We start from the raw sequence: 24,888 nt of genomic DNA, 5'->3' as shown, positions 1-24,888 counted from the left end.
GTTAACATTTAATTGTCTGACTGGACACCCTCCCCTACAGAGGCTACAAGCTTGCATGTGGAAACTACAGCTGCCTTCTGGAAGGGGAATGGTAGAAATGCTTTACTTCTCCTCCGTGGACAAGCGGTGGAGGGCTGAGCCCAAGTCCTCCAGTCTGCCCTTGTGCTCCAGGTTCTGGTACAGGCCCTGGGGGACGGCATCCAGGCCATGCAGCAGGCCAAACAGGCAGCCGGCGATCATGCCTGTGGCCCCACTTTCACCTAGAATGGAAAGCACAGCGTCCCAGGGGGCTCCATGCACAGGGCTCGGCTCCTTCCAGGCCCAGCTCCATGAGCCTCGTGGGCTGATGGCCCCGCAGCCACCATACTCCATGAGCAAGGCCCCCATGTCTCCTCCTCCCTCCTTGCGCCTGTGCACCTGCCTCCCTGACCTACAGCTCCCTCAATCCATGCCTGGCTCTGCTTCTCAGAATTGAGGGGCATGTGCCCATCATGTACTTCCCACAGACTCAAATGGTTTTTGAAATTTGTCTGAGTACACAATTAGGACACCCTTCGTGAGTTTGTTTCCAAATTCAAACGCAAAGAGCCCTGCTATCTCTAGGATTGACAGTAGCTGGAAATCTTGGAACCACTGTGGGTTCCTGCCCCCACCATCCCTGACACCCAGGCCTCTCCAGCTATGCCTCTGCCTCACAGGCCCCCACCAGGGCTCTTTCCCACATGACCACTGCCATTCAGCCTCCATTCACAGGCTGCTACTGATTCTTGGCAATATCTCGTATCACTCATATCCAAGCACGCATGTATACATGGACACTCAAGCTTACACCCACAAGTATACACACGCACAAACCCACATGTGCACTCACATGCACTGTCTCATGCCCGGGCACATTTGCGTACATGAGCCCTGTGTACATGTCTGTGTGAGCACGTGTGTGTGTGTGTGTGTGTGTGTGTGTGTGTGTGTTTGGTGGGGAGAGAGTCTGGAAGGGTCAAACAGGACCTTGCTGGGGGGAGGGAGGAGTACCAGGGTGGGAGCCTGGGAGCAGACATGTCTAAAAACCCAGGAAGACTGGCGTTTTTCCTGGGATAGGCTTGAACCTTTCCCAGACACCCAGAGCAGGGAACAAGGTAAAGGAAGGGCTGCTGCATGCAGCCAGGACTATGAACTCCTGAGGCTACTCTCTCCATCCTGAGAGCAGGATGGTTCTGAAACCAGCTGCTCTCTCAGGGGGAAGGGCACCAGCCAGCTGAGGGTCTCTTCACGTTAATACATTGTGACATACAATGAATCTCAATTCCTTACATAATTTTCTGTCATCAACAGAGGGCTCTAGCCACAAACCTGCAGTCAAACACAGATGCATTCGCCTCCAGTGCAGTCAGTAGCGAAGAGCTCAGGAGCAGGTACTACGCTTCAGGGTCTGCCTAAGCTACTCAGGGTACACCCTAGCTCCTTGGGCCATGCCTGGCTCCCAGCAGTTTACTCCTCCCACCCTCTCAGCTGTCTTCAACACAGTGCTCTGCACTCACTCCACCCTGCATGCTTTCAGTGAAGAGGGGACCCAGCAGGCTGCACTGCTTCCTTCCATCCACCGTCCCCCTGCTTTCTGCTGGCTCCCCCAAAAGCCCATGGCTGGGCCCTGAGCAGTGTCAGCACCTCCATTGTGGTGCGCACAGAGTTGAGAGGTGTTGGAAGCACCTGGAAGCCACGATCACAGAGGGGGACCCTCACCTCTGTGGAACATGGCCCTGTTGCACAGCTCAGCCCAGCTGCTCCCAGCTGCAAGGAGGGCGTCATAGGCTATCATGGGGGCATCATGGCCTCGTCGTCCGCCTCGGCCTTCTGAGCTCCATTTCTTATAGGTCTGAAGAGAACCATGGGTCAGCGTGGTTCCCAGCCCAAGATCCCAACCATTCCCAGAAGCCGCTCTGGGCTACCTGCCCTGCACACTGGCTGGGCACTGTGGTGTGCAGGCACACCCAGGGCCAGGCCAGACTCACCTTCTCTCTCTCCTCTGCATCATAGTTGTCAGGAAAGGTGGCTTTGCCTTCCATGTCTTCACTGATTTTTCTCTCCTCCAAATAAAACTGCCATTTAGCTTCAAAGTAAAACCAGTGCTCCTGGTACTCTAAACACAAGCACAGGAAAGGTGGGCTGATGGTGCCCAGCAGAGGTGGGAGCAGGACGGACCGCCTGTGCCCAAGGATGCTGTGCTGGAAATAGGAACTTTGCAACATGTGGCTGCTTTAAACGACAAGGAAAGTGGAGATAGCACAACACAGCTCTGCAGTTGTTTAACTGCATTCTAAAACCAAGCAGTGATTGCAATATTGTAAGGGTATTCTCTGGAATGTTTTAAACCAAGAATTTCATTATGTAGGAATGAGGATGTAGCTCAGTGGTAGAAAGTTTGCCTAGTAGACATGAGGTCCTGAGTTCAATTCTCAGCACTGAAAAACACAAACAAATGAACCCAGGCACCTGTGTCTCATACCTGCAACACTAGCTACTCAGGAGGCTGAGATCTTCAGGCTCCGGGTTGTAAGCCAGACTGAGCAGGAAAGCCTGTGAGACTCTTATACCCCATGAGCAAGCAAAAGGTCAGAAGTGAAGCTGTGGCTCAAGTGTAGAGCACCACCCTTGTGGGGGAGAGGAGACAGTACTTTTCTAAAATTTTTCTGCTTTTTTAAGAGAGGCAAAGGGGGAATCTTAGAAAGAGAGGGGGGAAGTGTGGACAAACACAATCATAATATTCAGTATACTATGTGGAAAATGAACTACACAATTTGTGGGCAGGGACCCATGGGGACTGTGAAGGAAGGGATGACATTGTCCAAAAGAGATATATAGTCATTACCTGAATTGTGAAATAGCAACCTTTTTTTACAACACCTTAATAATAATAAAAAATTATATATTATTTATTTTTTGGTCGGTTGCAGGGCTTGAACTCTGGGCCTGGGCTCTTTTGCTCAAGGCTAGCAGTCTACCACTTGAGCCACAGCGCCACTTTCGGTTTTCTGGAGGTTAACTGGAAATAAGAGTCTCATAGACTCTCCAGCCTGGGCTGGCTTTGAACCATGATCCTCAGATCTCAGCCTCCTGAGTAGCTAGGATTACAGGCGTGAGCCACTGGTGCCCAGCAATAAAATTATATTAAAAAAAAAGCCAAGGAAAGGAGCTGGGAATGTGGCCTAGTAGTAGAGTGCTTGTCTAGCATGCATGAAGCCCTGGGTTCGGTTCCTTAGTACTACATAAAGCAAATCACAATTTAAAAAAAGCAAAAAGAAATAAAATTAAAAGAGGAAAAACAAAAAAAAAAAGCCAAGGAACAGCACCCTGGTCCTAAATTCAAGGCCATTAGCATGTCACTCATATCCACAGAGTGACAAGCTTTGGGTTAACTATGGCAGATGGAAACTCTGGGGGTATATGCCCTCACAGGGCACAGACCCCTAGGGATTTGGGGCCTGGGGACTCATGGCACAGGCAAGGCACCCCAGTGTGGGAGGCAGGCTTGGCCCTTCCTTTCTCTGTAGAAACGGGTCCCTTCTCTCCTGCACTAGACATCCAGGTCAGCATGAAAATTCAAGTATGGGCCCAAGCTGAATATGTAGTTAGACAAAGAGTGGAGGAGTATGGTAGTCTCTGCAGAGGCCGTGAGGTTCTAGGGAAGAAGTTTCTGCCCCTCTGTGCACCTAGTACCACTCTAATCTGGTGTTTTCCCTCTACTAGGTGAGAACCTTCCAACTTCACAGGGTTAATTCCACTTAAACCAACCAAGGGGATTCTATATCTTGTGCCTCTAGGTGTAGCCAGTAGTGAGGGGATAGAGCTGAGCTTTGGTCTGAGCAAGTGTGCTTGTGTGTGAGCTGAGAACAGCCTCTTTCCCATGAGGGAATCTGGAGGGAGCTGAAGAGGAAGCTGGGCTCACCTGCCATGTGCCGGATGGTCTTCTTACAGTACTCCTCGGCCAGTGGGACTGTCCGCAGCATGTCTCTCCCCCATTGCACAAGTGGTTTTCCTTGTATGGCATAAGAGGCAAACAGAGCCGTGCACAGGGACCCAAGGAACCCTGGAAGGCAGCAAGAAACAGCTCTGTCACCTGGCCTTTCTCCACCCTTGATCAGCACACACTGGAGGGAGAGGCCCACCTTTCCAGGGCCACTGTTGGGAGTCAATGACTCTAAGCACGGCAGAATCCACCATAGGCCAGGCCACAGGGGAGGAACACTCAAAAATGGCTTAGAGTGTGGCTATTCACAGAATTGATGCCCACCAGTGGCTTCAGCGCTCTCGTCTAGAACTCAACAATGCGCCATCTCAGAACAAGGGGAAAGGCCTGGACTGGCAAGCCCAGGTCTGGGACCTGGGGCTGGACTTATCCTGACCACATGTACCCTTGGTCTCCCTTCATGGGCCTTCCTTCCTACACTTTTTTTTTCCAGTCGATCATGGGGATTGAACTCTGGGCCTGAATGCTGTCCCTCAGCTCTTCAGCTCGAGGCTAGTGATCTACCACTTAAGCCACAGCACCACTTCCGGTTTTCTGAGTAGTTTATTAGAGATAAGATTCTCATGGACTTTCCTGCTCAGGCTGGCTTTGAACCTCGAGCTTCAGATCTCAGCCTCCTGAGTAGCTAGGATTACAGGCATGAGCTACTGGTGCCCTGCTTCCTTGGGACGCAACACCTCAAAGGCAAGAAATATAAACTCATTAATTAGATAATAACAATTGTAATACATGCTACCAGAGGCAATAAACTACATAAAATCAAGCCCTTTAAACACTTTTGGTCCTCATCCTAGCAATGTATGGACCATTCAATCATTATGCATATGACTAATATTTTTCAAATTTTAAAATGTTTTAGAGATACAAACTCTTAATCCAGATCCCTGCATGCCGACCCCTGATAGCACCTGCTCAGTGTTTTCAGGTCTGCATTTTGAATTCACTTGTGATTGTAGCAGTAGGAAGTAGGTGCTGCTTCAGCACCTACTGCTTGTCATTGGGGAGGAGAGTGGACAGCAGGAGTGAGGCCTGTGAGTCCGGAGGATGCTCTCCCCATGAGCTCCACTGCTCACTGCGGTTCCCATTTGCACTCAGATGCTTTCTGGAAAAGCCCATTGGCTCTTCTGCCTGCCGGGGGAATGTCACAACAAACATGGGAAAGCGGCTGCAAAAGAGCAGCCCTGGGGGCCGGGAAGGTGGCTCAGTGGTAGAGCGCTTGCCTTGCATGCCTGAGGCCCTGAGTTCGATTCCTCAGCACCACATAAGCAAAAAGAAAAAAGCCGGAAGTGGTGCTGTGGCTCAAGTGGTAGAGCGCTAGCCTTGAGCTGAAGAGCTGAGGGACAGCGCCCAGGCCCAGAGTTCGGGCCCCACGACCGGACCCAAAAAAAAAAAAAACAAAAAAAGGGCAGCCCTGGAAGCTGTGTGTGAGGCTGCGGCAGTAAATCTGCCGGCCTTGCCTGACATCCCTGAGCATGACTGGCAGCTTTTTGAGTGGTTTTTTCTTTTTCTTTTTATAACATAGCTGACGGAGCCACAGCCTCATGATCTTCCTACATTCCTGCATTACTCACTGGGGCCTGTCTTGGGATGTGGCCGGCTATGCTCTGTCAAGGCACCACCCCTGGATGATGTGGTGGTGGCCACTCTGTGCAGACCGTGTGGCAGCCTGTACTTGGGGACTACTTACTGTGCTCACCATAGCCCAGAAACGGGGTGTGATGGCCATCCTCACTATCTCCTCCTAGTCCGGGAGTAGACAAGATATGGCTAGGCTCTCTGTGGTCCCTGGAAAATATGCCAAAGTGGGACCAGCTCTGCCTCCACCAGACAGTATGGTATCAGCCCAATCCCTGGTGACTGAGTCCTACCTTTCATTTCTGACACGAACAATACTAGAAACCAAGGAAAATTCTTGCCCTTGCACAATTTCTTCAATGTCACACCACACTTAATGCAAGTTTACTGTCAGGAGGAAACCAAACAGACATTAAGAAAAGCTGAGGATAACAGATGAGCAAACAGTGGATGTGATTGCCTGAGAGTTCTAGTCCTGTGCTGGGAGCCAGAGTCACATAGAAGCAGAAGCAAGCTTAGATGTCACGACATCATTCCTGTCCTGGCCCATCTTACCTGTGGGATGGTTGTGGGTCATTCTGCCACACTCGATGCTGACTTCAATGAGGGTCTCCAGCCGCTCTGGCTTCCAGTACCTCATGCCAATGCACATTGCTTTAGTGGCAGCTCCAAATCCTGAGCCTGCATGGGAGATAAACACCTGAAATTAGACTCCTATCATCTCACATCCAGCATCTGGCATTCATAATAATTTCTAAGTGCGAAAACTTATACAGTGAGAGGGAAGTATAACCACAACCCCTCTGTACATCACCTCTATAAGAACAATAATTTTTTAAGTATATAGTAACATGTTCATCAGAATTTTACTTAAATAAATGAACAACAGACAAGCCACTCAAATACCTAATGAGGGAAAAGAAATTTAATAGGTTACGTCTGTAAGAATATTGAAAGTTATTCAGCCATTAAAAGCAGTTTTTGATGGCCTGGGGATAAGGTCAAAATATTCTCCTAATCGATAAAAATAAAATGTAAAAGACAGGGCTGGAAAGGTGGCTCAGTGGTAGAGTACTTCCCTTGCATGCATGAGGCCCTGGATTTGATTCCACATAAGCAAAAAAAGCAGAAAGTGGTGCTGTAGCCTAAGTGGTAGGGCGCTAGCTTTGAGCTGAAGAGATGAGGGACAGTGCCTAGGCCCAGAGTTCAGGCCCCATAACTGGCAAAAAGAAAAAGAAAAAAGAAAATGTAAAAGACAAAATTGCACATATGGTGTTTTTTCAACTATATATATTTTCTTTTTAAAGTTATGATTGTATTATATTTGAGATACACTTATAACTCACATCATAATTGATATACAATATGCAGCATGTGTTTAAAGTGTGGACTTGATAACGCACAAGCACATGGACCAGGAAGAGGGATGCAGAGTAAGACATCTGCATCTCCAGCCTCTCACAGCTCCTGCACATGTGATTTGAAGGCTAGGGGACTGTATTTTCTGGACTCTGCATAAGTGTGATTACACAGAACAACTTTCATGTAACTTAGCTCTGATACTGGGTCTAATTATTTTAACTATCCCAGCCACCTGTTGAGATGTAGTCTCAGGAACTTTTATGCCTGAGCTGGCCCTGATCCTCTGATCGCTACCTCCTGAAAGTAGTATAATTACAGGACTCAATCATTATGCTCAGCTTCCTTTCTTCTTTCTTGTGTTGAGATGGAGTCTTGCTGTGTTGCCCAGGCTGGTCTTGAACTCATGTACTTTAGCAATCCTCCTGCCTGAGTTACAAGCAAAATCACTGTTTCTAGCTCTTTATTTTCCTTGTAATTTCTGTAAACTCTATAGTGGACTAATGAAAAAGAAGGGTTTTTTATTTCAAATCAGAATAATTGCCAAGCACCAGTACCTGATAGCTCTAATCCTAGTGACTCAGGAGGCTGACTAATCATGGCTCTAAGCCATCCTGGGCAAGAAAGTCCAAGAGACTCTTATCTCTACCTAACCACAAAAAGCAAGAAGTGGATCTGTGGCTTACATGGTAGAAGCTAGCTTTGAGCACAAAAGATCAGTGTGCCTAGGTCTAGAGTTCAAGCTCCAGGACTGGCAAAAAAAAATCAGAATACTTAATTCAAAGAATATAATGGCAACTGTTTTGGAAATATTTGTGTGGGTAACAGACTGATGTGTTTTATGATTGTAATCAATATAGTGTCATGTACTAATGGCCATTTTATGGGTTTTTTTTTTTGCAGTGCTCAAGACTGAACCCAGGGCCTGAATATTATTCATATCAGGCAAGCAAGTGCTCTGCCACTGAGCTACAGCCTCAGCCCTGAGAAAATATTTTCATATGGACAAAAACAAAAAAACAAGGGCCGGGTGCCGGTGGCTTACGCCTGTAATCCTAGCTACTCAGGAGGCTGAGATCTGAGGATTGCAGTTCAAAGCCAACCTGGCCAGGAAAGACCGTGAGACTCCTATGTCCAATAAGCCACTAGAAAACCGGAAGTGGTGCTGTAGCTCAAGTGGTAGAGCATTTGCCTTGAGCTGAAGAGCTGAGGGACAGCGCCCAGGCCCAGAGTTCAAGCCCCATGACCTACAAAAAAAAAAAGGAAAATGAAAACAACTATTTATAAAAGAGAGTAAGATTATATGAGAAAAATGTTAAGCCAAAAAAGATGATGCCAAAATTTTTCATCATGTTTTAGACATTATAATGAAATTATGCATATATTTTTTAAAGGGACTTCTTATTTCCTAGCACTATCTATGGAGACAGTGACCAGCTGCTCTAGGTGCTCTGAGGGGAGGGCAGCACAGGGTCTGAGTGCTGGGAGGATACTCAGGAAGGGCACCAGCATCATGAGGACAGAGAGAATCTCCAGGTTTGCCCCTTGCACAGGACTTGGCATAAGTGACTGGGCCAGATCACTGGATTGATGTCTTCATAACTGAGTTTTTTTTAAATGAAAGCTCCAAAAAATTTAAATTACATAATAGGAAACATTCAGATAAAAAAAATACTTGCAGTAGGAAACTGGAGTAACTGAGAAATTCATTTATCAGAAACTATTCTATATATCCAGGCTAATGCTCCTTTGTGAGCAAATACTTAAGACTGTAATTAGAGTAATGGGTGCAATTGTCCAGCATGACAGAAAGCCCTTGGACTTGTGACATGCTTCTGTCAGTCTTTCTGTGTAGGGTGAACAAAGGTGGTTACTAATCTATTTTAAAAGAAAAAGTCAGTGAACTGTTCATTTTCCTAGAGCAGGATGATAATTTAAATTAGAAACCACGTGATCTGATTCCAAACTTGTGCTGTTACAGTTCAAATTTGTCCCCTAGCATCCACATACTGAAGCCTTGTAGTCAAAGCATAGTGTTCAGGGGGAGAAGAGATCTTTGCAGAAGTGAGTGGACCCTGAGGGCTGGCCTCATCAGTGAATTGACCCACTGATGGACTCACAGCTTGAGGGGCTACTAGGAAGTTGTTGATTTTGCAGGAGGTGGGGCCTAAATAGAGGAAATATGTCACTGGGATATGTTCTCAAAGGCTATGTTCTGTCCACAGCCCTTTTCCCCGCTTTCTGCTTTTCTCTGCTTCCAGACCACCACCAGGTGAGCAGTTTACTCTACCACACTTTCCCTGCCATGATGCTCCACTTTACCCAAGACCTGGAGACAAAAGAGCCAAGTGACCATGAACAACACATGAGCTCTCTCATTGTGCACATTGCTTCTAAAAACACAGCTGGAATGGATCCAGATGCACTGGCTGACATCTTGCAATAATGCAGTAGTTTGGTGAATAATGGTTTACCAAACTTTAGTAAGGGGCTTTCCATAACTCAACATATAAAACTACTTAATATTTTAAAATATTTTTAAAGTATGCCAGTGAATGATGCACCATATTAACTTCCAAGTTCTACTGAGACACAAAGATGTCCTCCAGTGTTTTCAATACACGTGATGATGCACACACCTCTGTTCACTTGTTTTAGTATGGCCTCATCAGAGCGACTTAGAACCTCTATAATTGCCAGGTAGTGGGTGTGTAAACTAAATAATTTGACAGATAATAACCTATTTTCCTGTGAAGAAGTTGTGCCATCTTTACCCTGTCTAACAGGAAGCTCTGTGTACTCCTCCCTATGACAAAGGCAATGATCCTATGACTCTCCAATTGTAGCCAGTCTACATATGCTCAAACATCCCCTCCTGGTGGTGAGAAGCCTGTGCCTGCTCAAACTGCCCCTTTGGCCCACCAGGGGCTGCCAGAGTAGCTCTCCTGGTCCTACTTGTGTTCTGCTATGTTCCCTTGTTTCAGGCATTCTCCCAAGCTGAGGCGCCTTGTCTACTAAAGCTAAGTCCAGGTTCCCAATGTCCCAAAAGCTTTGGGGGAGGGGACCATAGAGCAGAGGGGCTGAACTCTGGGCCAGATGTTCAGCTTAGGGGCCTTGTTCTCCCTTAGAAAAGGGCCCAGGACACAGGGCCAGGATGGAAGGCTCCTAAGTGGCAGAGGCTGTGGATGCCTGCATGACACTCCCACAAACACAAAAGTAGCATCATGGAGATGTGCAGACAGATGGCACAAATTCTTACCAAAAGGCAAACTCCAAGGGAACACAGTGAAAATTAGTCCTTAACAGAAACAGAAATGGATGGCAGGATCCAACTGGGGAAGCCTGGGTGGTGCCTCAAGGACAGATTCCTTCAAACACACATGGGCACATGGGCAGGGACACCCAGCAAAGGGCTCCACATAGACAGAGTCCTCCAAACCCCACCCATATGGGCAGGGATGGCCAGCAAGGGATACCGTGTGAACAGAGTCCTCCAAACCCCACCGCATGAGCAGGCATGGCCAGCAAGGCCTCCAGGCATCCTACGGACGCCATGGTGGCAGCAGGTGGACAACCCATGAGACCCTTAGTAATACTTCTGAAGAAAAGATGGGTTCCCTGACCCTTTTCACTAAAGGGCGTGTGCCAGGCCAGGAGGTAGTTATCTGGCTTCAGCTGAGAACAGCCCTCCACAGTAGCTGGGTCTGGCCGATATTCTGGAAGCTTCTCCACCGTCTCCACGTAGCGCTTCACCATCTCCCGATATAGGTCGTCCAGGCACCAGTAGTCTGGGAAGAAAGGGTAGGAGCAGACATTAGCACAGACACTGGTGGACAGGGCTTGGGTGCAATGATGGACTCCAGCCAGTTGTTATGGAAGTAGACCATCTCACACCTGCTACCTGGAAGTATTTAATGCACAGGTCTCCTTCCAACCCAGACCTCACAGATGTTTGTTTGTCTACCTATTCTCACATTATCTGAGAATCTAAGGAAAACCTGCCAACTTCATTTCCCATGTGAGAATGGAGCCAAAAATTTGTCTGTTTCTGGGCTCAGAGAACAGACATGGTTCCTGTGACAGAGGCTGATTCTGGACTGGCACCAGCTCTTGTCTCTTCCCACAGGAACCTCATGCAGTACAAGGCCATTATTATCATACCATGTCTGGGAACAAGTATGGGATCAAGTCCCAAATGGATCATGGAGCAAAGAGGGCATAAAGAGCCAGACAAATCTGACACCCACCCCAGCCCAGCAGAGTATGGACCAAGTGCATCTTAGATGCAGATCTTTCCACAGCAAAATTTGTCATTCTGTTCCAGATAAGGCTCAGTAATGTGGTGTTTTGCCTACAGACAGAGATGATGGATTTTGCACAAAGGCAGAGTCTTCTGATCACTAAGCTAGACTACTGCCTAGAGGACACAGGTAGTGCATCTCAACACTAGAATCCAAGACATCTGGCTGTGGCTGTAGAGGCCCTGTACCAGGGGAGGCCGGTGAGGGGCTGTCTTACCGTACTCTTTTTCACAGCCACCAACACATCATTATAATGTACAAAAGCTGTTCTCATGGACTGGAGACTATCATCAGGAGATACCACTGTCCCCCTTTTCCTTGGCCATGGTGCCCATTTTGGGAGCTGCTGGAGGAGATGATGAAGGCAGAGGGCCACTTGTGTCAGAGAAGTAGGACAAGAGAATTCAGAGGTCATGTTGTGACTTGTCCAGAGCCTGGCTCAGGTCCCGTGTTCCCCTGTGCACAGCCCTGAGAAGAAGGTCAGGGGAAGTTCTAAACAGTTGAAGCCCCCACCCTTACTATGAACCATGGGGAAAGAAAGAGCTTGTCCCCAGTCAACTCGCAGAACCCTGAGCACTGACGCAGCCCTTCGGACTCTTTCCTGGACCACTGTATACCTAGCTGAGTGGGAGCTGGGGGAGGGAGGGGCAGGTAGGACCTTGCTCAGGAGGAATGAGTTCTGCACATCCTACGAGAGTGCCACAGACACCACTGCAGGCACAAAACAAGCCTGTGATGTGCACAGGACCCCGCTGTGCAGAGCTGGAGGGTCTGGGCAGGCTTCTGGGAGTCCCAGAGTCTGGCAGTCATTTGCCAGTACTATCTATTACAGCCCTTATTTCCCTCCATCCTGGCCAACCAGATGGGCACTTTCTGAATCCTCTAAAATTTTTCTTCTGGGATTAGATACTATGAAATCTCATACTTAACTGATAATTGGAAATTTTTATCAAAACAAAATGGAAGCAAAGATCCTTATGTTTCCAGGTTAGAATGTAAACTAGAAAGTAGAATGTAACCAGAAAATTGAAAAGCGTTTCAAAAGCTTCCAATTGTGGGACTGCTGTGCTATATGGTACAGCTACCAGTCCCATTTTCCCTATTGGTCTTGCATTGGAAAGATAAATCTGTTTAGAAAGCTTCCCAATGGTTCCCAACCAACATTGAGCCAAGCAACATGGCTCATGCCTGCAACCACAGCACCATGGGAGGAATAGACAGAGGTATAGATTGAGAATCAAGACCAGCTAAAACAAGTTAGTGAGACCCTATGTTAACTAATAAGCTGGACATGGAACTGAAACCCTGTCAATCACCTACAGAAGGCCATGAAACCACTCTGGCAAAGTGTGAGGCCTTACGTGAAGCATAACTGAAGCAGGAAGGACTAGGCATGTCTTGTAGCTGCCAGACACAGCTGTGTCCTGGGTGCTACATGACTTCGCCAGACTGCACTGTGCTCACTGCTACAGACCACATGGCCAGGGCTCAGAGGGCGACAGCCTCATGAGTAACGAAGCTTCCTTAAATGTGCTAAGTGCAGCTTGTCCAATTCCGCCTGTCTTGGGAGAACAAGCAAAGAGCCACTGTACACTGTAATTTTTTTGGGGGGAGGGGTCCGGTCATGGGGCCTGAACTCTGGGCCTGGGCACTGTCCCTCAGCTCTTCAGCTCAAGGCTAGCGCTCTACCACTTGAGCCACAGCGACACTTCCAGCTTTTTTCTTCTTGCTTATGTGGTGCTGAGGAATTGAACCCAGGGCCTCAGGCATGCAAGGCAAGCACTCTACCACTGAGCCACCTTCCCAACCCTACACTGCAAGGCCCTTTGTGTGGCTGTGTACTGATACACTGGCATCAAACAGGAGGCCAGCTTTAGGACTAAGGGTCACCTGCTTGTAGCTGTAATACACTGTAGCTTTGTCTCAAAAGCCATGTGTCTGGCAGGCCGTTATCAAGGGGAAGGGGATGCATTACAGCTTGGACTGCTGCAATATTATTTTAATCTAAAGGAGCCCATCTGCCCAAGAAGCAGTGATATTTGGATCTCATAATTATGTAGCATAAAGATGCTTCACCACCAGACTCCTCTTGTCAGCTCTTGCTAGTTTCAGAACCAGTTGATGGCATTCTTATACAGTGATGGCAGAATCAGGAAATACTTGGATTTCACAATGGTCAGAAAGATACTTCACCATTCTCCACAAGTTGTGACACCTTATCTTATCGTCGTGCCTTAGCTTGCTATTTTGGGACATGGCATGGATGGCATTCCTATACAATGACTGCAGCGCTAAATGGAGCATGTACACGGCAGACAAGTGGAATGGTCAAGTAAATGCATAACTGAAATCCACTGGCTTTAATAGCTGCTCTCAAGCCTTCACTCTGAAATGATAGACTAATAATATCTACAGGATCCCAAAGAGCACAGCATGTATAGGAAAGTTGTGTATGTGTATCTGTTTTTCTGAAATTCATATACAACTTTGGTCATCCTAATACTAATCTACTCCTTACTGCAGCATTTTCTTAAATACATTTATGTAAAAGCAAGGTCAAGCTGTCATTTGAGATATGTGTGTGTTTGGTATGCACACACATATGCACACACACACACATGCCAATACCTGGGCTTGAACTCAGGGCCTAAACTCTGTCTCCAAGCTTTTTTGCTCAAGGATGGCACACTATCACTTGAGCCATAGCTCCACTTCCGGCTTTTCTGGTGGTCAGTTGAAGGTAAGAATCTCATGGACTTTCCTGCCCGACCTGGCTTTGAGTCATGATTCTCAGATCTCAGCATCCTGAGTAGCTAGGATTACAGGCTTGAGCCACTGGTGCCCCGCTAAACCACAATTCTTTGGAAATCAGACTCAATCCCCAATGATACTCTAATGGGAAAATTGTAATGGAAACTATAATTGTATAATTTCAAGATGGCTCGAATTCCTACTTATCTTAAAAGAGAATATAAAGTATAAGACCAACTCAACAAGAAGCGTCAATCTCTTGCAGTACATAGCTGTGTTTGCCCCCTGCCCCCACCTCCATGGCTCCAAATGCACCGTTTGCCTGGGATACACTAGCAGAAACTGAGTGCTAGCTGAGCTGACGCTCAACAAGTGGAAGCTGCGGTTCAGCAGCTGAATCTTCCTTATCCATCAAGATCACAGGAGAAACATGACCTGCTGCCTGTATGATGTACTGAGAGACACCAGTGCATATTAAATTGCCACTTTTAGCAGTGGCATCAGGTAACACTGGCTCCTGGGTACACCGCCTTCAAGGCTCCAGTGCTTACTGAGAGCACATGAGCAGCCGCACACCATTCTCTTTACCGCACACCATTCTTTTTACCGCAACTAAGCAGAGCACTTTGTGGATCCTACCTGTGGTGAGAGCCTCGGCCGTGGCCATGTGCATGATGCTGTTGTCACTCACTGGCCACTTTCCAGGCGACAGCACAAGGTGGTTGAGTCCCCCAACCTTCTGCAGCTCTTCTTGGATGGAGCCTAGAGAACTGTTCTCCCTGCAGACATTCCCATAGCCAAGCGCATCACCCACACTCCCCAGCAGCATTGCAGCCTTGAACTTCTCCATCTTCTTCTCAGCTGCCTTTGTCCTTCCCCGCCACCCTCAGTCCGTCCTGCGGACACTGGTCATTGTATCACTATCCAGCACCCTCCAAATGGCCAGACTTATCTTTCCTGCTTTAGCAGGCACCAATGAGAAGGACTGAGCTCACCACGTGGGAGGCGTCTGGACAGCCTTGGCTCCCAGCAAAAGAGCACGTTGGCATGGGGCCCCATCCAGAGCAAGCTTGGAGTACTAAAGCCCTGGCTCTGTGGTCTGGAGGAGAACGCCCCCGTGTGGGCAGAGCAGTGCAGTACAGTGGAAATCTGTGAAGATGTAGTAGTGCGTGGTCAGGGCCACTATGGAGCATTCTCCAGGCTGCCCTGTCTTCATGGCTTTGCTTTTCCTAGAACTTTCAAATCAACTCAACGTACCATCTTGCCATTTCTAATGAATAGTTATTAGAAATTTCCAATACAGTAAGTGTGGTCTTTTGTGTCTGGCCACTTTCAGCATAATGTTGAGATTCATCTACTGGAGTTTCAACTTTTAGAAAACTTTTCAGATTATAAAATTGAGGGCAGGGAGTGGAGCTTGGTGGTGGGGCATTTGTCTAGTATAAATGAGGCACTTGGTTCATTCAATCTCCAGGGCTATGGGGGGGGGGAATCAATAAATCATTTTGGTAGGACACTTGAAATGTGTCTTCCTTTGAAAAAAGGTACAGTGTTTTCTCACCATTCAATGTCCAACAAGATGCTCCAGTGCTAGACTACAGAGGGGTGAAGTCTTAGCAGGTGCAGAGTCAGTGCCACCAACAGCTTTACACCACTTCACACACTGCTATGGAAACCAGTCATCAGATGAGGTGAGGTAGGCAGAAGTGTAAAACTGTGAGCCTGGCTTGAAATGAAATAAATTAGAAAGAAAGCTATACCGTTTTGTTCCCTCACCTTAGCAGACACCACATTCCTGGCTTTCATCCCTCCTGGATGTAAAAAAGGCCTCTAGTAAGACTCTCAGGATACAGAAAACACAGCAAGATACCCTTGAGCAAACACAGTTGACTGCAATTCTGTAGAGTTCTGTGAGCCAGCACATTTTACAGATCTGAAACCAACAGCCCTTCAAACGGGGTGGTACACAGTGCCTGCCCCAATAAGACAGCAAACACAGAAGCAGCTGGCAGGGCATCTGTGGCCACCTGCCTCAGGGGACACTGGGTAGCAGTGTCTGCAGTCAAAGGAGCGATAGTCTAAGGCTGACTTCTTGACTCATGGGCCGCTGAGGAACATCCATACTACTCGGCCCACACTCCCAATAGCAAGAGAAGGCTCACTAACCTGTTCACTATGACTCAACTTTGTGTTTAGAATGGCAAATAGAGCAACAACAACAGAAGACAAGTTGATCCTAATCCCCACTTATGAAGCCTAAAGAAATGTGTGGAACACTTTTAACAAAACCTGTTACTATGGGGCTGAGAAGGTGGCTCAGCAGTAGAATGTTTGCCTTGCATGCATGAGGCCCTGGGTCCGATTCCTCAGCACCACATAAGCAGAAAAAGCTGGAAGTGGTGCTGTGGCTCGAGTGGTAAGAGTCCTAGCCTTGAGCTGAAGAGCTGAGAGACAGTGCCCAGGCCCAGAGTTCAGGTCCCACGACTGACAAAAATAAACAAAAACCTGTATTATATCACTCAGATACAAGGATGATGTCTACACCAGAAATTCTTGGCAAGTACTAGAACAGGAAATATGTACCTCTTAAACCTATTATGTTTAGTTAATTTGTTTTCAATCTGTCTGTACATTCTAGTATGTACCTCCTATAGACTCCTCTATAAAGTAAGTGTGCTATAACTTCTGACTTGGAACAACCCTGATACTGAGAAAGAAACCTAGAGTGATTGGCACTGTCTGCATGGGACATGCGTGTTTACCTGGGTGGTAAGTCAGATGCAATATGACTGAGTGGCTTGCTTCCTGGTTGCTATCCAGGAAGCTTTCTGTAAGGACAAAGAGTGTCTTGTGCAACAAAGAATAAAGGACATCGCAACACAAGGGAAAATAATTTATTATAGTGCTTCTCAAGTTCTCAGCATCTTTATCACATGCATGATTCAAATGAAAATAAGAAAGCACAACTCTGAAGAGGTTTTGTCCAATTACCAATATTTAGAATCTGACAACCTCATAGAATTTTAAATATTAAAATAAATGTTGAGTCAGAGCTTAAAGGACACACAGCAGAGCTGAGAAAGGTCACGTGGCTTGTCCTCACCATACCACTAGTCATGTCCTCTCACAGGGAGGATCCAGTTCTTCAGAGTCCGGTCTGTCTCCACCCCTCCACCCCTTTCCCTCTTGGAAGTTCTCAGTGTCTCCAATGGATTCTGTTGCAGGCTATGCGCATTTCAGAGCTGTTTCCTTAAGCTAGGGTGTATCTCCTTCTCAGAGACCACTTTGATGGCCCAAGTGGAGCATACATTCTGTATACAGGTGTTGAGAACCCATCCTGGAGTGGCCCTAGCCACTCATCTGCAGGCCGTGTTGTAGGTAGGGCAGCAAGGCACGCTGTGATACCAAGTCTTGGCAAATGTGAGGTAGGGTCAGCGCAGTAATGTTCAGAGCCTGACACTAGAAGAGCAGGCGACACCTAGGCCCTCCATGCTCTGTGCATGAGTGGTCCTTGGCCAGACAAATACCACAAAGTCAGATGGTAATATGGTACAGACTGTGGCTCGTAGATGAGATGAAGGTTTGAGGTGAGCGTAGGCTTTCTTCCAAACATACGTGTCTATACAAAGGGCTGGACCCTGGACACTGTGGATATCACAGAGAGGTGAAGGGAACTAGTGCATTTGATTTTTAAACCTTAATGCACTCAAAAAGAAATGCTTTTCATGGAAAAATGTCTCTCATTTATCTATAATTAAAAACTAAACTTTTCAGGAGGTTCAAATAACATCATTAGAAGTAAAGCACACCCACTGGCAGGTAAACAGCTAAATGAGTGTCACTGGAATCACAGCTTACCTGTGCCTGTCACTGCGCATCCTGAAATAGTGCATAAATCCATCAAAGTACTCATATAAACACCAGAAAAAAACAAAAGCAACGCAGATCTGATAAATCCAATGTTTGATAGTTCAAAAAATAAATAAAATTATGAATTCCTGGTACCAAGATTTAAAAACAACCTTCTGATAAGGTCATCTTCATTAGGGCACAATTTGAAACAGCCTTGATTTCTATAAAAATACATCCTATTGAGGGCATAAATACTGTTTTTAAGTATAGTTATGGTACATTTGTCTTAATCACAAATTAAACATGTTCTGCAGCCTGCAGACAGGCTCTCTACTAGTTCATGTAAGTGTGAGGTCATGCAGGAGTCTCCTAAAGCAGCAGCTAGGACAAACCCTAACTCTGAGGCAGCCATCCTCAGTGTGCACACGACAGCCACAGCCTTCAAGCAGCTTCAGCTTCACGACTGTGCGAGGGACTTCTTAAGTCGGTGACAGACACACAAGGCAAGTGACCTCAAGTGACCCCTTGCAGGATGCGATGCACATTACAATCTCAGCCTTACTTTTCCTCTTAGAAAGGGCGGCGCTTCCCACCTGTGACTACTGGCCGTGCATATTCTACAAAATCATCTATAAGGACAGGCCACGCTCCTAAAGGAAAACAAACAGATTTAAAGTATCAGTTAGAACAACATTTTTATATTCAAAGTACTTTTTTTCAAAATCTGATACATAAAGGGTCAGATCTGAAGCTTATCCAGCTTCCAGCTTAAGTTTCATTAAATGAATGGCTAGTTACCCTTTTTTTTTTTTTTTGGCCTGTTGTGGTGCTTGAACTCTGGGCTTGGGCGCTGTCACTGCACTCTTCAGCTCAAGGCAAGCACTCTACCACTTGAGCCACAGCGCTTCTTCCGGTTTTCTAGTGGTTTATTGGAGATAAGAGTCTCATGGACTTTCCTGCCCGGGCTGGCTTTGAACCGCGATCCTCAGATCTCAGCCTCCTTAGTAGCTAGGATTACAGGCGTGAGCCACCGGTGCCCAGCTAGTTACCTTTTTTTTTGTTATGGGGCCTAAACTCTGGGCCTGGATGCTGTCTCTAAGCTCTTCAGTTCAAGGCAAGTGCTCTACCATTTGAGCTACAGCGTCACTTCTGGTTTTTTGATGGCTTATTGGAGATAAGAGTCTCACAGACTTTCCTGCCCAGGTTGGCTTTGAACTGTGATCCTCAGATCTCAGCCTGAGTAGCTAGGATTACAGGCATGAGCTACTTACGCCTAGCTTCCCAATTTTTTTTACACCAGGAAGCCGGGGTCAGCAGATGGCTGGCACATGGCCTGAAAGGCTTGCACATTTGCACACTGCAGTTTCCAGAAAAGGACTCACTTACTCAGGGGCGGGTGAGGGAAGGTGATCACAAGCTGCCTCTCTGCCATCTCCACCACAAAGGCTCAAATCTGACCAGCTTCTGCCAACTCCAGCAGCTCATCTGCTGTACTAGGCCTTCCTACCTTCTGCCCACAACTGTCCTGTGTATACAGGCCTAATCTTACCAACTATAGAAAAAAATCCTGCAAGCTAAACTGTCTCCATTTTCATATCCTTCTTTCAGAAGCATTGATTAGCCACCTGATGGGAGCTAAACACTGTGTCTAGATTTGAGGACAGACATGAGCTGAACTAGCCAGGGGCACAGACAGGAAATGAATGCCCCTAATGGCAGGGCAAAGTGCCCCAAGACACAAAAGTGATCAGCAACTATGTCCAGATCTGGCTAGCCAAGTCGGGAAAGGAGAGGGGAGACCATCCACCTATAACTACAACATTCTCAGGAATAATTCAATGTCACTGATGCAGGGGCCTCTGGCACTGAAGGTGATACTGTAGACATGGATCTGTGTAAGCAGAAGAGGCTGGCATCTCCAATTCAGCCTAAAGGCACATGGTTCTGTGGTTTACAGAAGCCAACAAGGAAGTGGTGCCCTGCCCTATGCCTACAGAGCTGGTGTCCTCAGCTGGCCATCTTCAGGTGTGCCGCCCTGGAGGTAGGCAGTCAGCATCCACAGCAGGTATGAGCATCTGGCCACCCACTGAAGTTCTACAGCTACTAATACCTTCTTCATCGTAGTTAGACATATCATCTGCAATCATGTTTCCAAAATCTAGCAGAAGGTTCCAAGTGTCTCTTGGAATGGATCTTTTGTGGTGCTCCTAATATGTAAGAGAAAAAATAATCCACCAGATTAAGTTAATTCCAACATCCTAATGGCCAAGTTATCCTCTATAATAAGTAGTCCTTCTTAATTTGATTAAGTATAATCACAAAACTTCCACAGATAGAAGTAATCATGGTATCTTACAGATAAGGTATGAGCTATAACAATGCCAATATCCAAGTACAGAATTTTGATTTATCTAAAAAATTAAATACTAAAATTATAAATTCCTGATTTATATTTCAGATACAACAAAATCAGTAACATGAGGGAGACTAACTGACACTTATGCCCTAAAGATGTGGTGCTCTGCAGCTGGGGCCCTGGCTCTCTGCTTGGATGATTCTTCCCTTTTCTCAGTCTCCCTAGAGGGAGTCATTCCCCAGGATAAACCATGCCTGTTTGTGTATGTGAATATAGTCCTAGACTACTGGTAAGCTGGTCTTACATTTTTCTGTTTGCTTTTGTATCAGTCCTAGGGGCTTGAACTCAGGGTATGGGAACTTTCCATAAGTTTTTTGTTCAAGGCTAGCATTCTACCACTTGAACCACAGCTCTACTTCCAGCTTTTGGGTGATTAATTGGAGAGAAGAATCTCACAAACATTCCTGCCTGAACTGGCTTTGAACTGCAATCCTCAGATCTCAGCCTCCTGACTAGCTAGGATTACAGAGTGAGCCACGGGTGCCCAGTACTTGTCATTTATTTATTTATTTATTTGGGTCCTGGGGCTTGAGCTCACGCAGGGCCTGGACTCTGTTCCTGAGCCTCTCTTTGCTCAAGGCTAGTATCCTACCACTTGAGCCACAGCACCACCTCTGGCTTTTTCTGGGTATGTGGTACTGAGGAATATAACCCAGGACTTCATACATGCTAGGCAAGCACTCTACCACTTAGCCACATTCCAAGCCCTTGTCTTACATTTAAAAACACTAATTCCTACAGAATTCTAGGTAACTTTCAACAACCTGGTTTTCTCCCACCCAGTACTGTATTTGAGAAGTAGCCAGACTAACATGAAAACCTAGTTTATCCACTCTCACTGCACTGTCATTGTGTTCTAGTCTGTCCACAGTCTCATCTTCCACATCTACTCCCATTCCATAATCACTGGGTTTGTTCCAGAGTTTTGGGGTCTCTACCATGCTGTGGCACCTTTCTATCTCTGTGCCCATGAGTGTAAGGTTCTCTGGGGAACTCCAGTTTAGGTGAGACCCCAGTGAGGAGTAATAGATTCTCAAGCATAGTGTTACCAACCACTGAATATTTTAAGAAAAGTAACATGACACACAATGTAAGGAAACCCTTGCTGGGAGGCCTCCTCCATATCTGCAGGATTTTACCACACCCTCAGAGAGTCTCTTGCTTTCCACAGGCCATGCAGTGTGTGTGTGCTATCAGTAGATGAAGAAACCAAGGTACCAAGAAGTAACATGCTCAAGGCCACGAGATTTGCCAGTGGCAGAGCAGAGCATGTTGACTAGGTTCCTAAACAGAAGAAAGCAGAGTGTGCTGACTGGGGTCTTAAACAGAGGAGAGGAGCATAGCGTGCTGACTGAGGTCCTAACAGAGGAGAGGAGCAGAGTGTGTTAACTGGGGTCCTAAGCAGAGAAGAGCAGAGTGTGCTGACTGGGGTCCTCAACAGAGGAGAAGAGCAGAGCGTGCTGACTGGGGTCCTAAACAGAGGAGAGGAGCAGAGCTCCTCAGCAAGGCTGCAGGCCGTGCCATTCAGGCAGCACAGCAGGGCTAGGCATCTCTTGTCACCACAAGGACTGTCTTGCTGGAGTCAGGACACCAGCTCAGTCTGTGGCTGCCCCTGCTGCCCTACCAGAAAGGGCCCTGCAGAGCTGCAGTGTTTGTTTACAAAATCCATAAAAGCCTCCTTTCCTCCTTGGGCATAGTAAAATACATTTCAATATGGCTTTAGGCTACAGACACACACAATGGCCAGGACAGCTCTGCACAACAAGATCAGAGCCAAAGTCCTAAGCTGTATCAACTTGCGATAAAAGTGGTCTTGGTACTTGTAGCCTCCCACTCAGCTGAGCCACTGCAGCATTCCACAATAGCAGAATGGGCTGTGCAGCACTTGCACATGTCCAGGGGGGTGGCTCTGCACGAATTCCTTTACTTAAAACTCCCATGGGTGGGAGTTAGATTACATTCTACCTTAGGATTGCTGCCCTCCCCTTCCTCTATGTGGCAAGAGATGGGACACTTACCAGCAGAAATGTATTCCACAGATCTAAAAATTTAAACCTTCCAGATAATACTAATTTCCAATATGCAACAGCCATTTCTAAGTCTGGAAGAAAAAAAAAGAGAAAGAGTAGTTAATAAATTTTAAACTCTTTTCCACTGAACAAAAATGATATTTACTTGATGAATAATGTTTGGGAACCTTACCCAAGTCATGTAAGACCCAATCTCTACACAAGTGTTCCTGCAAGTGTAATCTATGTAACATAATTTTATAAATTTTAAGGAAGCTTCTTGAAAAAAGGATTTGTATGTTATTTAAACCTGCAAGTCCCCCAATCAATCAGTTTTGGAGATTCACACTTGTACCAGGATTTAAGTTTACCCTAATCTGGCTAGTATTAATGTATTTTACTTATTCTGAAAAATAGGTCACTACCCTCTCCAAATGGTAAAGCTGAAAATTAAACAAGGGAGGGGACCAGATGCTCTTCAATTGGCCTGCCTTGTCACTATAAAAGCAAAGACAGTCTAATGTTTTACAATTAGAGCAAGTCAGACAGGCATTCTAAGGACTTTGAATTTCTTATTGCATAGTCAAGACAAATGAACCCACACAAGGTAACTGTTTTCACTGATATAGGAGATTTAAAAATCTAACTTGTTGAACAGTCAAAGCCAATGTCTCCATTTTCACAGAATTTTCACAACTGCTATATAAATGTATGCTTAAAGGTTTTGGTCTTAAAGATACCTGACAGAAACAGATGCTGAGCTTTTAGGGCTATAAAAGAACAGTATCCTCAATTCATTTGAGTACTGATTTAATAAGCACTACTTTTTATATGCTTGACATATCAAATACACAAAGGGGCTTAGAAATTTCATTCTTGAAACTATCTTCATCATTTTGAATACTTACTGCTCATCACTGACCATGACAGTTATGCTGAAGTAGTTTCCTAAACAGTGTTTATGTATATATATCAGAGAAACTAATGTTAAGCACAAATGAATAAATATATTGAAGTAACAGATTAGTTTAAATGGAAAATATCCCACAAAATACTTTTTCAAGGCTACTAGATCTGGCTAGATCCCCACTTAAGAGATATTATGGAAGTTGGAAATCTAACTTGAGATTTCCAGGGTTGATCATTAATGATACTGAATATGCAAACCTTGAGTGATGAACACCAATCTTGGTAAGACACTTATTCCCTATGGGTTTACACTTGTTGTTACAGACGTACTCTGACTTAAGCACCCTGAAGTCTCAAGCAGAAAGAAGACAGAGTCAGAGTTCTGAGTAAGTACATGTGGAAGACTCTCTAAACCTTACCTATGGGACCCGAAGTGTAAGACTAAGATGATTAGTCTTGTCCTGCTTATAAGTCTACATCCTTATCCCTTAGGAAGAACATTAAGTGAGATCTATATTCAACTCATCTTAATGATGTAAAGCGCTCACACTGGGAAATGAAGGAGAACCTGGGGAGGAAAGAAAAATAAAGTTTTATGGCATACATTTATAATCTAGTACTTCTGGGTTAGTTTTGATCCTAAGAAACCTTTCTTACAAAGTACCAGATATGGATGTGTGTGAATCACATGACTAAAACGTAAATGTATACATTTTTATCATTTAATATAATGTATGTAGCAATGTCACATTGTCCTACTAGACCAATGGCAAAGTAACAATGACAAAACCAAAATAGCAAAACTTGAGACTGAAATCAGGGCAGTGGCTATTCTAGTGTTACATCATTTTGGCAGAAATTTTCCTTCCATAAAATTCTTTTAAAATCTTACTTTTTGATTAAGAAAATGTTAGAAGGTATTATTACTTAAAATTTATGCTTGTAGTACTCCATTTAGGATTACATAAAGATTTGTCCTCTGTCAAAAAAAAAGGATCTTAGAGGAAACATAAAAACTGGCAAATAATTATGAAACCTCCTCAAATATCTAGACTCCCAAACTTCCTAGATTCCCAAAATCTAGATTCTTGAGAGAATAAAGAGGTGATATTGTCTAAAGAGAAATATACTATTCATCTGACCTATCTTAACTGTAACCCCTCTGTAAATCACCTTTATTATAACAATAAAAATTTTTTTAAAAAATCTAGATTCCAGACTCTAGAAGATACTGTTCTAATATAGACAATAGAAAGAAACAGCTGGGGATGTAGTTAACTGGTAGGGTACTCGTCTAGCACGCATGAGGCTCTGGGTTAAATCCCAAAACTAAAATCAATCAATCTCAAACTGTTCTCTCTTACACACACACACACACACACACACACAATCAATCCATCCATCCATCCATCCATCAATCAATCAATCAAACAAACATCAAAGAGTCAAATAATTTTACACCATTGATTAGGCTGACCATCAGTTAAGTTCAGGTTAAATGATCTCACATAAAAACAACACAGTAGGGCTGGGAAGGTGGCTCAGTGGTAGAGTGCTTGCCTTGCATGCCTGAGGCCCTGGGTTCGATTCCTCAGCACCACATAAGCAAAAAGCCGGAAGTGGCGCTGTGGCTCAAGTGGTAGAGCGCTAGCCTTGAGCTGAAGAGCTGAGGGACAGTGCCCAGGCCCAGAG

General features: G+C 45.7%; 1 protein-coding gene across 2 annotated transcripts in view; it reads right to left on the bottom strand.

Annotated features, from left to right (window-relative positions):
• Positions 1–24,888, bottom strand: part of LOC105990476 (protein ADP-ribosylarginine hydrolase-like protein 1) — a 48,555-nt gene continuing 23,667 nt past the window's right edge. Inside the window, exons 6-14 of one of the 2 annotated variants that reach the window (XM_013022915.1) lie at positions 22,297–22,379; positions 19,973–20,069; positions 18,456–18,512; positions 10,582–10,746; positions 6,155–6,280; positions 3,944–4,084; positions 2,010–2,137; positions 1,741–1,873; positions 1–260 (exon numbers count right to left, since the gene is read on the bottom strand). In XM_013022915.1, the coding sequence (XP_012878369.1) occupies positions 103–260; positions 1,741–1,873; positions 2,010–2,137; positions 3,944–4,084; positions 6,155–6,280; positions 10,582–10,746; positions 18,456–18,512; positions 19,973–20,069; positions 22,297–22,379 (1,088 nt within the window). In that variant the 3' untranslated portion in view covers positions 1–102. Of the gene's footprint in view, positions 261–1,740; positions 1,874–2,009; positions 2,138–3,943; positions 4,085–6,154; positions 6,281–10,581; positions 10,747–14,649; positions 14,861–18,455; positions 18,513–19,972; positions 20,070–22,296; positions 22,380–24,888 lie in introns of those variants that run through there. The other variant, XM_013022916.1, reaches the window with a different exon arrangement.

Source organism: Dipodomys ordii, unplaced genomic scaffold (assembly GCF_000151885.1).
Source record: "Dipodomys ordii isolate 6190 unplaced genomic scaffold, Dord_2.0 Scaffold64, whole genome shotgun sequence".
NCBI lineage: Eukaryota > Metazoa > Chordata > Mammalia > Rodentia > Heteromyidae > Dipodomys > Dipodomys ordii.
Note: the sequence above shows the minus strand (reverse complement) of the source record. Positions and strands in the feature narration are given on the sequence as shown.